The 16155-nt window shown below is 42.5% G+C and overlaps 2 protein-coding genes across 2 annotated transcripts in view; one reads left to right on the top strand and one right to left on the bottom strand.

The window, feature by feature from the left end:
* Positions 1–16155, bottom strand: part of LOC143410057 (dimethyladenosine transferase 1, mitochondrial-like) — a 43344-nt gene that overhangs the window by 2989 nt on the left and 24200 nt on the right. Inside the window, exon 5 of the mRNA XM_076870731.2 lies at positions 14880–14999. Coding sequence (XP_076726846.1) covers positions 14880–14999 — 120 coding nt within the window. The remainder of the gene's footprint in view (positions 1–14879; positions 15000–16155) is intronic.
* LOC143410996 (claudin-20-like) lies at positions 8235–8894 on the top strand. The gene has a single exon (XM_076871848.1). The coding sequence runs from the start codon at positions 8235–8237 to the stop codon at positions 8892–8894; it is 660 nt and encodes a 219-aa protein (XP_076727963.1).

Raw genomic sequence — 16155 nt, 5'->3', positions numbered from 1 at the left:
CTTTGGCTTCAGGGTGGAGGAAACATCATGGCCTATGGTGTGATACACCATGCAAAGTACATGTTAAACACTGGATTCCACATACTCTGAAATGCCTGTCCTCACCTTTCTTCTTAATTTGGGATATCTGATGTGATACATGGTGGACAAGAAAACAAAATGAACATGCTAAGACGTGCTCAGCATGTTTTCTTCAGGTGTAAGGACAGCCCAGCCTTCTAGGGCCACTGCCTCCTGAGAACCACCAACAGAGAGGCTTTACGCACCAAAAATGCCTTCCCCAGATGTTTGCCAGCTTCAGACCATTTTAGTGAAGATTTCATGGTGGTCACTAGTTATGAGTAATGGCTAAATACAACGCTAAATGTTCCTAAATTTTCCAGGTTTTTCTAATTGTGCTCTCTGCGTTGCTTCACCAGGTTAAGTTAGCAACAAGTACTTCTGTAGGGCTCTAGAAGGCCAGCACTTTCCTTAGACTTGAAGAAAAAACACTGAGCATGGCGGTCAGAGGGGAGAGAGACTGAGAAGGTGAGTTAGGGGCTCAAGGGAGAAGAATGCTGCCGTCAGCAGAGAAGATGGCTCCCTCTTCGAGCACTTCTGTGGAAGGAAAGGGACGGTCAACAAATGGGGCGCAGTGGGAGGATCAGCCCAAGGAACCCCATGCAAACTACATGTTAAACACTGGATTCCACATACTCTGAAATGCCTGTCCTCACCTTTCTTGTTAATTGGGGATATCTGAGAAGGTTCTATGATATTCTCTAGATTTCTCCTGCCTTGTCATTCTGTGACCACCACTCCTCCTTTCCTGTCACCATCTGAGCTCCCTGGCACCCCATCCCTATCTCTCATTCTGCCAACCTTTATGACTCATTTCCCCAAACCCATCCATCCAATTCTCCCAAATTACACAGTCGATTCCAGCAGCTGTGCATTCACCAGGAATGATCCAACAACCTGCTGGTCTCCAGAGAAAAACATCTTTCAGCAAAATATAGCCTAAGATAATATTTAACCCCTACCCAACCCCAAACTATCAAAGAATTAAAACTCAGGATAAGTTTGCCTGATTCTAAGACTCTAGGAGCAAAGGCGCAGATCTGGGGTTGGAGCATGCTCCCTCCCATTCCTTCCTGCACAGAACTGTCACTTCTGGCTTCTTTGAATTAAAAATTCGGTTTCATCCGTTATTTGACTAATTTCATTCTTTTGAGACACAGTTGGTGTTTGCAAATACAGGAAACGTCTAGTGTTTGCTTTACTTAAATATTTTAAGATCCTGCAGAAATATAGCAGCACCCATGTAAATGGCAGCAGATTTCCAAAGTTTGAATACAATTCTGACACTCAGTGAGGTTAGCTAACATTTATATTGCAGCTAAAAGAAAACCTCCACTTTCAAACGCAGCACTACTTAGTGGGGGCCTCTATAAAACTCAGAGGCAAAAATAACGTGGTCAGTAATGTCTGCTGCTTCTAGTGTGGGAGGACCTCTCCTATACACCCTCTTCTCTATCCCTTTCCCAAAGAGACTTGTTGGAATAATCCGTATGACAGAGGCCATTTTCTCCACAAACACAGGAAGGCTGCTGTGTAACTATGGTAACAGATACAAAAATGCTTTTTACTTATAATTGAATGCTTATTTAAAATTACAACCATTATTTTTTCTTCCTTGAGTTCTATAAAAATGAAATCACAATAAAGGCACTAGATGCACTTAACATATTCTAGCTTACTGTGGCCAACTTCTTTCCACAGTCTCTCTGCAAAACAAAATGACCTAGTAATATTTCAAATCTAAGGGACTTATAATGGATTTCTCTATTTGCCTCTCTAACCATCACAATGCCAACACTGTACCAGGCAGTTTCTCAATGTCAGCAGCCATGGCCATAACAGCCTGAAGCACATGCCTCTTTTCTGGGCCAGCGTACCTAAGGCATGATTGGTTATCAGCTCAGAGCAGCTACTTTGCATTCAAGAGGGACAAGGGTCAAGAAGCTGTTAAACCTCAAATCTTGGATATTACAACTCAGATCCCTAATCAGTGATATATAAGGGATAATGTGCATTCTGACTCCTGATGATGACGTGCCCAAGAGCTCAATTACGCCGCATGAACACACACAGTCCACTGTCTGGAAAAGGGCCTCCATTCAACACTCCCTATGGTCCTTGTCCCAAACCCAAATTAAGGACAGAATTTCAATTACAAAACCTTAAAACTTTAACAGCAGTCCAGGTATTTCAAACCAACATATTCAACAAAGATTGACTGTCAGTACCGGAACAGCTTTCTTTAAGTTTATAATTTGTGTTACTGTAACAAGATTAATTTCTGTAGACCACCCCACACTATTTTTCCTCCTATAGATCTTTGCAACCATTAAAAAGAACAGATTTCAACAGTAACATAGTATTTCCTCTCAGAGCATGAGAGGCTGGGAAGGACCAGGCCTGGAGAAGGACAGTAGGCTTAGACCACAATGACAACATCAAGAATTGCCTAGGGGGAGGACGGTGGAAACTTCTAGAGTGTGAATTCTGTATGTAAATGTATGTAACTTATCCCTGCAGTCCTAGTAACATATCAGCGCCTCTGTCCAAGAGATGTGAAAATTCATGGAGATGAACACTTCATCCTAAAGAATGCAGAGAAGAATAAAAACTAACAAACAGTCTAGAATTTCAGTTCTATTTACCCTGGAGTTCCTGGATGGCCATGTGGAAACACCTTCCTAAAGCCAAGACTTTTCTCACAGGCCTGACCTTGGTGACCAAGGCACTGGAGGCCCTGAGTTAGCTGTCCTGGCATGTGCTCCCACTGTGGTCGGCAGGTACGGCAGGAACTGCTTGTCTCCCCTTGGGGCTCCCTGCAGGACACAGTGGACAAGCACCCAGGTCTGGCCCCAGCTCTGCAGATCCAGAAAAACTCCAGCACCTCAGGACTGATCAGTCCTTGAAGATGGTTTCAATGTGAATAAACTCACAAAAGATTAAGAAATGCTGCTGCTATTAACATTAGTATTGACAATATGGATGTCAATATATGAATTCAAAATGAACCAAAAACGCTAACAGACCACCTCGAGGTGCCTAGCCAGTACATCCTTCCTGTCAAACTCCCCATAACTGCAAGCTCTGTGGTTATTACGGTTACACAGTGCTGTGGAATCAGAGCAAGGGCACTGGAGCAGACAGCTGTAATGGCCCTGTGTACCCCTAGGGCTGGGCACTGAGTTCTCTCAGGGGTGTGCTACAGGCAGCCAGACCAACTCCTCTTTTGTTGAAACTTTTCTTCTTCACATGTTTTCCATATTTTTTTTTTGCAATGCTGGGTTGAACTCCACACCTTACACATGCTAGGCAAGTGCTCCCCACTGAGCTACACCCCCAGACTTTCACATGGGTTAATGCTGTCCCCTGCTCTTCCTATTTCTAACATGTAAAACATTCTGGGTTTTCTTTCTTCTTTTTGGTTTGTTTTGTGTGTTTTAAGGTAAATTGGATCCCATCTTTTACATATTTATCTCACTGGCTGAACTCATAGAATTCTGGTGGGGAGGAAGCTCATTGCCTCCTTTGGTATTCCCAGAGTTATAAAGAATAAGAGAAATGATTCAGAATTATTAATTCTCGAATTTGGTAAAATCCAAAGTCCATATGAACTCACCTGAAGACCCTGCAGTGGGGTCAGGGCTGAGATGCTGGGGAGAAGACAGCAGGCCCTAGGGGGGCAGTCGGAAGTGGGGGGAGGAAGAGGCCAGGGAGCAGTGGTACCAGCATGGACGGGCACCTCAGCCCAGTCTCAGATACCCGATGAGGATGGTTAGAAACAACCAGCTCCTCAAATAATGTTCAAAGGAAATATGCTATGGGAAGAGCACAAAAAATGCATATCCACACCATTTTGAGACTATGCAGCTTCACCATAAAATGCATGGACAATATTCTAACATGAGGTAATGAAGACATAGAACATGAATTCTCAAGATTCTTCCTCAGGAAGACAGAAAAACGAGTCACAAATGTAAAAATGGCAAATAACAGAGCAAACGAAAATGCAGCTGTAGACAGAAGCACACACCTGCTCTGCTAGGAAAATCCACAGCAGCAGGACGACCTCAAGGAATCAACACCAACACGCCAAGGTACATTCCTCTTCATTTACAGCAAAGTCCTCACTACTGACAGTGAAGCCACAACTACCAATTTTAAAAGTTAGTGAAGTTTTCAGATCAGTCTATAACATTATTTTAAAACTAAAATGGCCATAAAGATGGAAGAAAATGGCAGACTGATATGTTCAGAGCTGATGCTGTTTATTTCCTAAGATTGGTCAGAAGAAAACCATCATTTCAAGATCAAATCAATTTCATTAAATTTGTGAGACTAGAATAGTTAAGTAGCTTATCTTTGAATTATTTTCAACATTGCATAGAAAGCTAAGAAGAAGAAATGCTATTTTTTAAAAATGTAGAACCCAACTTTTCCTGAGAATTAAGTGGGCAGAACTGGAAAAACACACAAGGGGGTGCCATCCCAGATCAAGGGGAACCCCAGGCCTAGAAGATGAGCATGTGGGACAGAGGGCCGCCGACCGAAGACACCTCAGCTGCCCCTAGTGGACCAATACTGCCTCTGGGGAAAGAGTCACTGTCAATTCCATTCACCAAGCTCTGGCAGCCCAGGGACATCCCCAAAGCCAGCCTATTGCCAGCCCGTCCCCAGCCCCTCCATAGCTGAGAATGGCCCTTTGATAATTTTGTTTCAAAAATGTAGAATGTCATATAGACTGGAAACAAAGATGATGACATGTGTTTCAACAGGCCGAAGATGACCTTGACTGTATCATGCACACTCAACTGTATTTCCTGAGCTTATGAGCAACCTGTTCAGTAGTTCTACTGCCACTGACTTCCATGTCCTTTCTTCCACTACAAGAGCTCCCAGAGTCCTTGCCTCCAACCTGGGCCTCTTAAACACACTCTCCATACCTCATCAAAGTGCTTGTATAACCACCAGACCCACCAGAGCTAACTCTTCCAGTTTCTAGTGGCATTCAAAGTCCTCATTAGAAGAAATGCCAGCCAAATGTTTCTCTTTTCCTCAGGGACCCTTAGGCTTCTCTTCTGAGAGATAACACCCTTGTCACCCTCTCACAGGCTGCTACTGGGATCAGGCGATAGGTGGTGAAAGGGAAATGAAAATAAACTGTTAGTTCTGCACAGAGGCATAGCATTATTTTCATAAAGTGCTCAGATAATGACTGATGCTTTCAAAAAGAAAAGCCAGTCTGAAGACCCAGGTTAGCATCACTAGGCAACACATTACGGGAATTGCATACAATTTTTTTAAATAGAAACAGAAATGAAAACATTGTAAAGAAGCAAACAGATGGACTGCCTGACTCACGGGTGAGAACAAGCATTTTATGTGAAGCGATTTCAGAGTTAATGTATCTCCATGACCTGCAAAGACTACCCTAGAAAGAAATGGTCAGCAAATGAGAGCTGGACATGTGCTGTCCTCAAAGGAGATGGGCAGTGCTCTGCTCACACTATTCTGGGCCTCAATCTCATTCCTGCAACTTATCATTTTTGGGCCTCTGTCAATTACTTCTCTGTATACTGGTTTTCTTATCTGTGAAATACAGATTCCTTTTACCTCAAAGGTTTGTCTGAGAACTAAATACTAGAATGTCTTAAACAGCACCCAGGATCTAGGTAGTAGTTCATAAAAGACAGGTATTATTATCAGCCAAAGCAAAATAAAGACTTGCAAAATTACTTAAAATTCTAATCTTCTTCAGAAAGGATAAAATTATATTTTAAATCATTCAAGAGTAACCCACAGTCTAATTACTGATAATTCAAAGCAGCTCCTGAATTTTTTCAAACCCCTACTTGATTCAAGGCCCTGCTCCTGGTGCAGGAGACCTGGCGATAGACAGGACAGACAGGAGGCCTTGCCCTGGGAGCTTTACAGTTCAGGGGTCCTGAGTGGAGCTCCCTGGCCCCTGGTACTGGTGACTGAACACAGGGGATCCACCACTGAGCTATAGCCCCAGCTCCTTTGGTTTTGAGTCAGGGCCTGCTAAGTTGTCCAGGCTGGCCTCAATTTGTGATCCTCCTGCCTCAGTCTCCTGAGCTGCTGGGATGACGGGTGTGTGCCATCACACCTAACTTTTTGCAGAGGGGCCCAGTCCTAAGCCACAGTAGAGTGATAAAGGGGACCAGAGGCAGAAGGACTCTTGAATTTTAAATTAGAAACAAAACAGTTTGTTGACTGACTGACTACTGAGTAGATGCTGCATATGAAATCAAGGATGACTTCAAGACGTGGGGCTTGCCGAGTGGAGGAAGGATGTCGCATTAACAGATGCAGGGAGATGGCAGACCGAGCAGGGTTGGAGACCGGTAGTTCAGTTTTGTGCCACAAGAGGTCTGCAGTGTCTATCAGTGAAGTGGATCAGCAGATGGAAGTGCGACTTGGGAATCAAGGGAGAAGGTCAGGCCAGAGACTTACGGGGCCAAAAGATTTACCTAGAGAAGCCTCTGGACTTAAAGATCGAATTCCACTTCGTGTCCACGTCAGCAGCAGACCCCAGTACCGCTGCCTCATGTTTCCACACACGCCTCCACGCTGGAGCGTCCTCCTCTGGCTCAGGCTGGGAGGCCAGCCTGGGGCTTGCCATCAGTGACAGTCAGCCCAGGGCTCCAGGGGGCCTGGTGGGGCTCTCCTGCCACGGCAGGAACAGCAGCACCGTGACCGTTAGTGCTGGTAATCAGCCCCCCTTCACCCGGTGCTCACACTCAGAACTGTTCACACATTTCCAGGAAACAAAATAAGAAAGTCTACATATTAAAACAACACTGTGGCTAGAAGCCAAATCCACAGTCACTAGATTTCTGAGAGGAAAGGAGTATCTTGCCAAATGCCCATTTGAGAAAAGATTAAAACAAAAACAAACAAAAAATCTGGAAAAATCTAGATACTGAAAATGTGTCTTGTTATTTTTTACTTATTTTTAAAAATATTTTTTTAGTTGTTGATGGAACAATACCTTTATTTTATTTGCTTATTTTTATTTGTTGCCAGGGATCGAACTCAGTGCCTCATGCACGTGAGGCCAGGATTCTACCACTGAGCTACAACCCGGCCTGTTGTTTGTTATTTTTATGTCTAACATAAAAAATATCTTCTTTCTTATAATGGCTATAAATTTCTACCTTATAGAATTGAAATTACTAAGAATGCAAAAGGATAGCAGTAAAATATGTTGATTTAGACATTCACAGTTCAGAGCCTCAACTCTTCCATGGTTTTACTTGATACGTTTCATCACAAAACTTTCCCAAGTCTCTAACTTACAGACACTCCTGTAGCCTTTCTTAGGGGAGGGAATTAAAGAAAATGGGGCACTGCAGAAAACAAAAACACCTGATCAGACTGCAGCCAACAGCTGTTGCTGGTTTTTTTCTTTTATTAAATTTTTTTTAAACTTTCTTCTGAGTGTCATTCTGAAAGTTAGCAGTTTTGTGAATCTTTGTTTCTGACAATAAGCAGCAGATGATATGGCAGTCTCAACTACCATCTGCAAAGCACAATCCAGCTAAAAATACTCCATTAAATACTTTAATTTCTGAGGACATAAAATAATAAACTGTTTTTCCAACACAGACAAAAATTCCAAAATAAATTATAACTATGTGGCTACCACATAATATTAAAAGAAAAAGGTCCTTTTTTTGGTGGGTACCCAAATAATTCCTCTTCTGTATGCAGCAACACAAAAGCATTTTAGCTTTCAGGTTCTGACAAATAGTGTTGAAATAACTCCCTCCCTTCCCCGCCTCTCCTTTCTTAATTCTCCCACAGTCCAAAAAATGAGATGGAGAACCTGGTATTTATCTTCCAGCAACATGGCACTGAGCATGCCATGACAGCACTCAGCAGCACCTCAGCCTTGGTGGCCTGCGGCGAGCATCCCTCCTGGCTGCAGCCCCTGGTCCACCGGGGTGGGCGCTCGAGCGGGGCATGTGGTGCTGCGCCACTCAGACACCTGGCTCTTGCTCCAAAGGGAAGCTTCTTGTTCACTGTCTCTTCCCCTCACCCTGCCTGTCTTCTTTCCCAGCTCTGGTTCTCTGGTTCTCCACTGCCCAGTTCTGACACAGCACCATCAGAACTAAGCATCGGCTCTCCAGGGGGACAGACACAGGAGCGACATCATGGCCTCGGCGGGCCTCCAGCTCCTGGCTTTCATCCTGGCCCTATCTGGGGTCTCTGGAGTGCTCACAGCCACTCTGCTGCCCAATTGGAAGGTGAAGGTGGACGCGGGCACCACCATCGTGACGGCCATCGTGCAGCTGCAGGGGCTGTGGATGGACTGCACGTGGTACAGCACAGGGATGTTCAGCTGCACCCTGAAGCACTCCCTCCTGTCCCTCCCCACCCACGTGCAGGCCGCCAGGGCCACCATGGTCCTGGCCTGTGTTCTGTCTGCCTTCGGGATCTGTACTTCCACTGTAGGAATGAAATGCACTCACTTAGGAAGGGACAGAGAGACCAAGAGCCACGCGGCCTTTGCCGGAGGGGTCTGCCTTGTGTCTGCAGGGGTCTCTGGTTTGATACCAACGGTGTGGTACACGAAGAACATCATAGCCAACTTCCGAAATCTGGCGATTTCCGAGGGCAACAAACACGAACCTGGAGGGGCTGTCTACATTGGATTCATTTCAGCGATGCTGCTCTTTATTTCTGGCATTATTTTCTGCACTTCTTATATAAAAAAGAACCCTGAAGCTTGGCCCTCCCCACCCAGGCAGGAGCCCCCCTCTCCCACACAGATGGAGAACAATCCAGCCTACAGCCTGAAGGACTATGTGTAGAGAGCTGTGCCGCACACTCGCAGCAAGGCTTCTGGCGCCTGCTAGGACTGCACTGTAGATACAAAAACATCAGACACGTGCTTACCTTTCTCTACAAAAAGTGAAAGATACCTAAAAACTACAAGTACTTTAAAATGCCAACTAACTAGCACACACAATTATATCTGTCTCAAGATTTCTTTATTTTTTTTAATCATTGTTTTCATGTTTTATTTAAGGGTTTATAATTAGAATCGATTCTGACTGCATTAAATAAGGCAATTAACCGACAGTGTTTTTTTTTTTTTTTTAAGATGACTTACTGACACCTCTTCTAAACTGGATTCCACAAAAGAACTTAACTGACAGGTCCAAAAAGCACCTTCCACGGTGTTAAGACTATCTCCTTGGGCAATGCTTGAGGAACCTGCTTGTTTTAAAGCCACAGGGGTGAAGGGGCCTCTGGGAAGAAGAGCTGCCCAAACCGCACAGGGCCAGCCTGCCCTCCACTCTGGTTTTCTCCTACAGAGCCACCCCCAGGCACCGGGTCTCACCAAGGCACAGCACAGCAGGTGAACAGGATGAAGGGAACTGGCAAGCACTGCCACAGTGAAGATGCACCGCCCCCGGGCTTATAGATCATGAAGTCCAAGTCAAGTGATAGTTTGTCTTAAAATGCTGAGGAACTCTCTTTTGCTTCTAGCAAAAGGATCCTCAGATTAAGTTCATTTTTCCTACAACAACTGAGACTCACCCCAACCCATTTAATCTACTACCATTTGAATGGTAAGTTATTCCAGGTTGTCATTTTTCCTTCAAATTTGATTCAGGTTAATAAAAGTTCTCTTATAAATGTGCAGTTTCAATTAGTTAACGGATGTGAAAAAAGTTGAAACATGAAGACTGCTTTTAAAATATGGGTTAAATTAGTTTATGATATGTAATTTAAAACTTTTAATAAGAAAATATCAACTGGATTTTCCATAGTTGCAAGGACAGCATTGCATGCTGTCATTTCTAATAATTCAGTTGTTAATCTATGCTACTAATTGTTCATAATACAATGGGAAAAATTAAAAAAAAATGACTTTCTTTGTATACTGGTAACTCAGGAAGTGGGAAGATGTTTTATGTCAATAAATAATTTTCATGTGTACATACAGAAATAGAGACTAAAATACTTTATACCTGTTCTACTTGGAACATCATCATTTTCCTCTGCAAAAGAGATTCCATTAGCTATTAATGGAACAACAAAAATGAAAAGGTACTATTCATGTAAGAACTAAGAAGGGAATCATTTCAGCAGAAGTTCAAATGATTGTTTAAAATACATCTTTTTTGCCCCCCCCCCGCCCCCGACACAATCAGTTGGCGTGTGGTACTAACAAGGTCTGTATTTGAGTGGTCAAAATGTTATTTCCTAAATAAAACAAAATGTCATATTAAAAAGAACTGACCAAAAAAACGTTCTAAGACTGCACTGCCACCTGTATGATTGTCTCGCCTTGCTTAACGTGTCTATGTTGATACAGTCTACACAGCCTATTAGAGTCCACTTCATGTATATTGAGGTAATTCTGTACCTGCTTCAAAGGTGACCTTTATTCCCTCAGGAATGTTTCTCCTCACCTGTGCCTTGGCATGATTCAGACTCTTGGAGAGATGGCACTTCAGACAAGATGAAGGCCAGATTCCTGTGCACTGCAAGTGGCCATGAGGAAGGATGACGCCATAGCCATCCCAGCTGGGTGCGTCCCTGTGCTGCGTTCTTCCCTCGCCCAGGACCCACTGGCTCACAGTGATCTTCACCCTGCCTCCATCTCTGCCCTCAGAAATTGTCGTTTCAACGAGTTATGAGTTTACACAACAGCGTCTCCAACCAGAATGGGAGTCGAGGTACTGTTTCCACCTCTGTGTCTTCAGTGAAGTGCCACTCCCAGTGCCACCTGGCAGTCCTGTCCTACATCTCTGCATACACTGGCTGGTTTGCCTCCTAACACTACCAGCTTACAGGAACTGAGGCTGGAAGAGCTTAGGTCAGTTACCTGACCTGCCCAAGGCCACCAGCTGATAAAAAGGGACATGCTCAGCCCAAGGGACCAGACTCCAGAGTTAAATGCCTGGGTGTGAACCCTAAAAGCTACACAGTGCCCACACCTGAGTCTCAGTCTCCTGTGAAAGTGGGGACGGAGACAGCCCCTGCACACAGAGCTGGCTGAGCACAGATGCAGCACAGCGAATGCCACCTGACAGGTCTCACTCTAACAGCAGATTTCAGTGGGGCAAATTTAGACAGTGCCTGGAAACATTCTGGGCTCTCACAACTGAGGTGCTGCTACTGGACTCCAGTGGGAAGAGACCAGGGAGGCTACCAAATAGCCTACAGTGCAGAGGACAAACCCTGTGACACAGAATTATCTAGCTCCAAATGCAGGCAGTTCTGAGGCTGAAAAACTCTGGTCTAATATACTGAATATATTTAAATATGTATTTTTTCTTTGACTAAAAAGTTACCAAAATAAAAGGTAAAATGGTGAAAACACCCCCCCGAATACCACGCTAGGTTTTACCTGTGGAACGCATATGCATGTATATATGTGTGTATGTATGTAGTTTGTCCTGAAGGGTTCTTATGCTGAAGCTGGGGCTCCAGGGAGGTGGCGCACCTTTAAAAGGTGGAGCCTAGTAGAAAGTAATTAAGTCTTGGGGGTTCCTCCCTTACGAATAAATTAACACTGGTCTCACAGAGTGGGTTAGTTCTCACGAGAGTGACATAGTAGAGAGTGAGACCACCCTACACGCTCGCCTTCTCTACACAAAGTTAAATGATAAACACTTAAATTAGGCCAGGAGAACTGGGAAGACTATTAGGATGGTGTGAGAGAAATGCAGGTGAGGTCAGAGTTGGTGACAACCGATCAACTATGAGAGTAAAGTAACTGGCAGTGGGGTGGCACTTAAAATGACCTCTAAATCTAGGCTTGCATGACCTGGGCACATGAAGAGGTCATGAGTCAGTGCTATGGTTTGGCTCCTGGATACTCCTCTAAGGTCCAGGTGTGAGGGTTTGGTCCCTGGGGGCTGCTATCAGGAGGCGGTAGGACTTCAGGAGGGGGGACATGGGAGGTGCAGCTTAGGACACTGGTTTGGTCTGCCATGTACACCTGCTATGATGTGTTGCCTCCTCAGAGTCTCAAAGTAATGCCATCCTTGGTCTTGAACTGGAAAACTGTGAGCTGAAACAAACCTTTTCTCTTCAAAAGTTAATTATTTCAAGTATTTCATGAATTTCATGCAGTGATGGAAGATGGATTAATATAGTCAGCATACTGACTATGAGGAGGAGGAGGAGGCCGGGACAAACAGAGGTGATTTCAGTGTGTGACATGGACAGTGATTCCTCATGATGTCTCCTTCATCACTGTGTCGGTAGCTCTACACGGTATATACTGTAGACGCAGCAGACACTAACTTCATTTTCTTTTTTTCCCTTTTCCCCAATCATCTCATTTATATATAGAGAAATATTATATGAAAGAGATAAATTATATGGTTATCTCAATGGATACAGGCAGAGCACTTGGTACAATTCAGTATCTACTCTAAGGATTTATTTTTAAGGATTTAAATCATAGCCCATAATTCTCCAAAACACTGTTGCATATATTGTGATTATCTCTAAGAAATTTTGCTTTCATCTCATTTCATTTTATACATATAGAGCCACCTGCTTTCAAAAAAAATTTGAGGCAACTTAATAATAACTGCAGCATGATAAATATAAAACATTGAGAAAAGACTAAAGTTACAAAGAAAGAGGAAAAAAATGATCTGAAATAATCCTGGTTGAAGCATGCTAAAGTACTTAAATATAAAACTTCGTTTAAAATTTCTACAAAACCTATGCAAATAAGGCCATGAAAGTTTCTTAGGGCACTGTCTGTTGGTAGGAACCTCCACAGGATACTGCTGGAGCCTGCCCAAGTTCTGTTCACTGGCTGGAGCACCATCCCCAGCTACCCGCAGTGCTCACAGATCTGGAGCCACCTCTGCACAGAGGGCACTGCACCCCCACTTGCAGCATGCGGCCCCCAGCTCAGGCTTAACTGCACAGGAGACAACTCTGGGGGGCAATCTGTGCTCAAGAGGGCTCCTCTCCCCCATGGGAGCAGTGAAGAATTATTTCAAAATCTTAATTTCGACCGTTTGGTTGTTTTCCTTTATCATAATATATCTTATGTCCTCCTAGATAAGTGTTTTCCTAGATCACAAATGAATCCCCTGCATGTAATATTTACAACATAATGAAAAACATGTGAGAGAAGTGCCATATGTTTAATTTGAAACAAACAAAAAAACAAACAAGCATTCAGTAAAAAGAGAATCAAAGACATAGCTAGTTTTTCCCAAAAATATAAATATTTTCTTGAGGGCTTAATCACAAAGGAAATAAATTTTAAAAACAAACTATATACCTACTAATAATTTCTAAACACCATAAAACATTTAGGTAACTAAAACTAAGAGAAACTTTCCAACAAAATATTCTACATCCATCCTGAAAAATCCTTGGTAAAATTTAGTCTGTCTAGGATTCTATGATAATAACCATATTATGATAATAACCATAACTACAAAAGCCTTTAAGCCAAGATTTTGGTTTCATCAAAGAATGGGTTTTAGGCCACTCAGAATGCTCGAAGCACACACAAGATAAGAAGAAAGCCAAGTATTTGGTTACTGGACCTTTTCATTATAATGGCCACCTGCCACAGGAGAGAAAGCCCCTGAGAGCACAAGTGTGGTGATCTGATGATACTCTACCCGCTCTCGTCTTATTCTGGAATAAGTCATCTACAGTGTCTTTGCAATCCTGAGGAGCAGAGGTGGAGGTGGGATGGCTAGTGAGTCTCCTGAGTTTGATTCAGGGAAAGCTGATGCGTCTGCTTCAGAAGTGGAAGATGGACTAAATTCTTAGGCACCTGAAAGCTCAGCTAACTGTGGTGAGGTCAAGAGGAAATGTAAAGGTGGCAGAAAAGCACATGAACACACTCCAAGACCCACAAATCGTTGTAACACTAATGGCTGGAGCCCTTGTTCCAAATCTACAACCTGAACCTGCACCTAAATCTATAAAACCATACTACACCAGGCAAGTGCTCTGCCACTGAGCCCTACCCCAGTCCCCATACACTTGTTATCCTATCTACTTTTATTTATGGAGCTCGAACTATGTAAAGACCACTCTACAAAAAATTTATATTTAAGAATTTTAGTTACCACCAAGAGATTTCTACCCTTTATCAGACTGTGAACTTCCCGAAAGAAGCTCCGTATCTGATTTGTCTCTTGTCTCCTCACTGATGTTGCATCCCCAGCCCAGCTTCTTTCAAGCAGTAGGCACCCAATATACATTCAGTGAAGAAATAAATAGATTTTATACTACATGTCCTACAATAATTCACTGAACAGTGGTTTTGCCAAAACAGGCACTAGCTTTTTAATTATTGGCAAAGAAACTTTGTTTCTGTAATTAAAACTTACTCATATAACTAGCATGGAATAGTCGAAGCCTAAGTTAACATTCAAATGATTTTCCACAGATGATTTATTACAAATAACACTGCCAAAAACGTGTAAAAAAAATCATGATGAATAAATAATGTCTGATGTAGCATTAGTTAGAATCTCTTCTCAGAAACCACAAACAACACTTGATTCCTTTTCCCAAGGACTGGGATGCCTCTGGGAGTAGGAAGGGTGATGAGTGGTGAATACTAGTAATCAGTCCCCCTATCTAAGGGAGAAAAAGATTAGTGTAAGAACTAACTATTTGTATGTTTTTTGTGGTTTTTATTCAAAAGAAATAAACTATGCCATAGTTTGCTATAAATAAATATTAGATCCTAGAGACTACTTCCTATGACACACTACAGGGAAATAAAAATCATAATGAAGATCAAATTATGATAAACTAAATTATGATCATAAGCAGAAACTCACCTCTGGCTTGGGGACAAAAGCCTGACCTGGAATCGTAAAGATGTGCTCCACGCTGCAGAGGTACTGGGCCATGATGGAAAGGCGGCTACGCTGTTTGCTTCCTTTAGTGGCCGTGAGTCTCTACAGAAGAACAAAAAATGAATTTTAGTGAATAATAAATCCAGTCTGACCAAAAATAACAGAGCTAACATCCCACTGTATCTGATGTTGAACTTCTGGAGGTAAATTATAAAAGCATGGCACGTAGCCAATAGGAGGAACATTTTCTTCCAACATCACCATCAACAGATGCACACCTCATTCATGTGATTATACCTTATATGGTCTGTGTCATGCATAATGCACTAAAAAATTAGGGAAGAAATCTTCCCTACCACTGACTGCTGGGGATTTTCAAGCCTCTGTCACATTCTATAGAAGGTGGTCCAGCTTTATAGAACAACTAATACTTGATGATGTAGTTAGCAAGAATAATAAAAAAACCAAAGATGCTCAAATACTAAATTTCCTGAATTATCCCAATATATGAATGAACATTTTGAAATACCCCAACACAAGAATGAACATTTTAACAGTGTGCTTTTCTTTGCTGGAGAACTGACTATTCTTGACAAATAATGTCTGTAAATAACTAATAATTTATTCTTTTAAGCACCTATTTTTATTTTGAAATGTATTAGTTATAGTCAACTTAATTAATAAGTGCAATAAAATTTTAGTTAAAATTGCAGGATTAAAAAAAAACTTTGATTTCCATGTACAAAAAAAAATTCGCATACATTTTTAAAAGTTAAATTCCATATATATAAGGCCAAGAATGACCAAGACACTTCCGAAGAGTACCAGCAATGTTGATAGGGGGATTCACCCTACCAAGTGTGAAAATTATAGCAGTATGCCGTAGGCACAAACCCAAGATTTGGAGAGCTGATAAGTGATAGATGTGATACAGAACTGCTAACAGGAAAAGGGATGGACAATTCAACGGAGATATGGGTATAACTAGGTATCTACAGGAGGAAAAAGTATGACCCTCCATAGTAGGGAAGAATATCTTAAATATGCAAAAACAGAAGCTCATTAAAATGAATGTCTGTATGATAAAAACACTATGAAGACAAATTTCAGACTGAGAGAAGGTATTTGCAGGACTAAAGGATCTGTGTTTGGAATGCAAAAGGAATGCCTGCATGACAGGCATTAATAATCCGAAGATAAACAACAGAAAATATGGTAAGACAGATCACAGACGAGCAATCCTCAGGGGCTGTAACCA

The sequence above is a fragment of the Callospermophilus lateralis genome, chromosome 11 (genome assembly GCF_048772815.1).
Source record: "Callospermophilus lateralis isolate mCalLat2 chromosome 11, mCalLat2.hap1, whole genome shotgun sequence".
Lineage (NCBI taxonomy): Eukaryota > Metazoa > Chordata > Mammalia > Rodentia > Sciuridae > Callospermophilus > Callospermophilus lateralis.
This window is presented reverse-complemented; position numbering and strand designations above follow the sequence as displayed.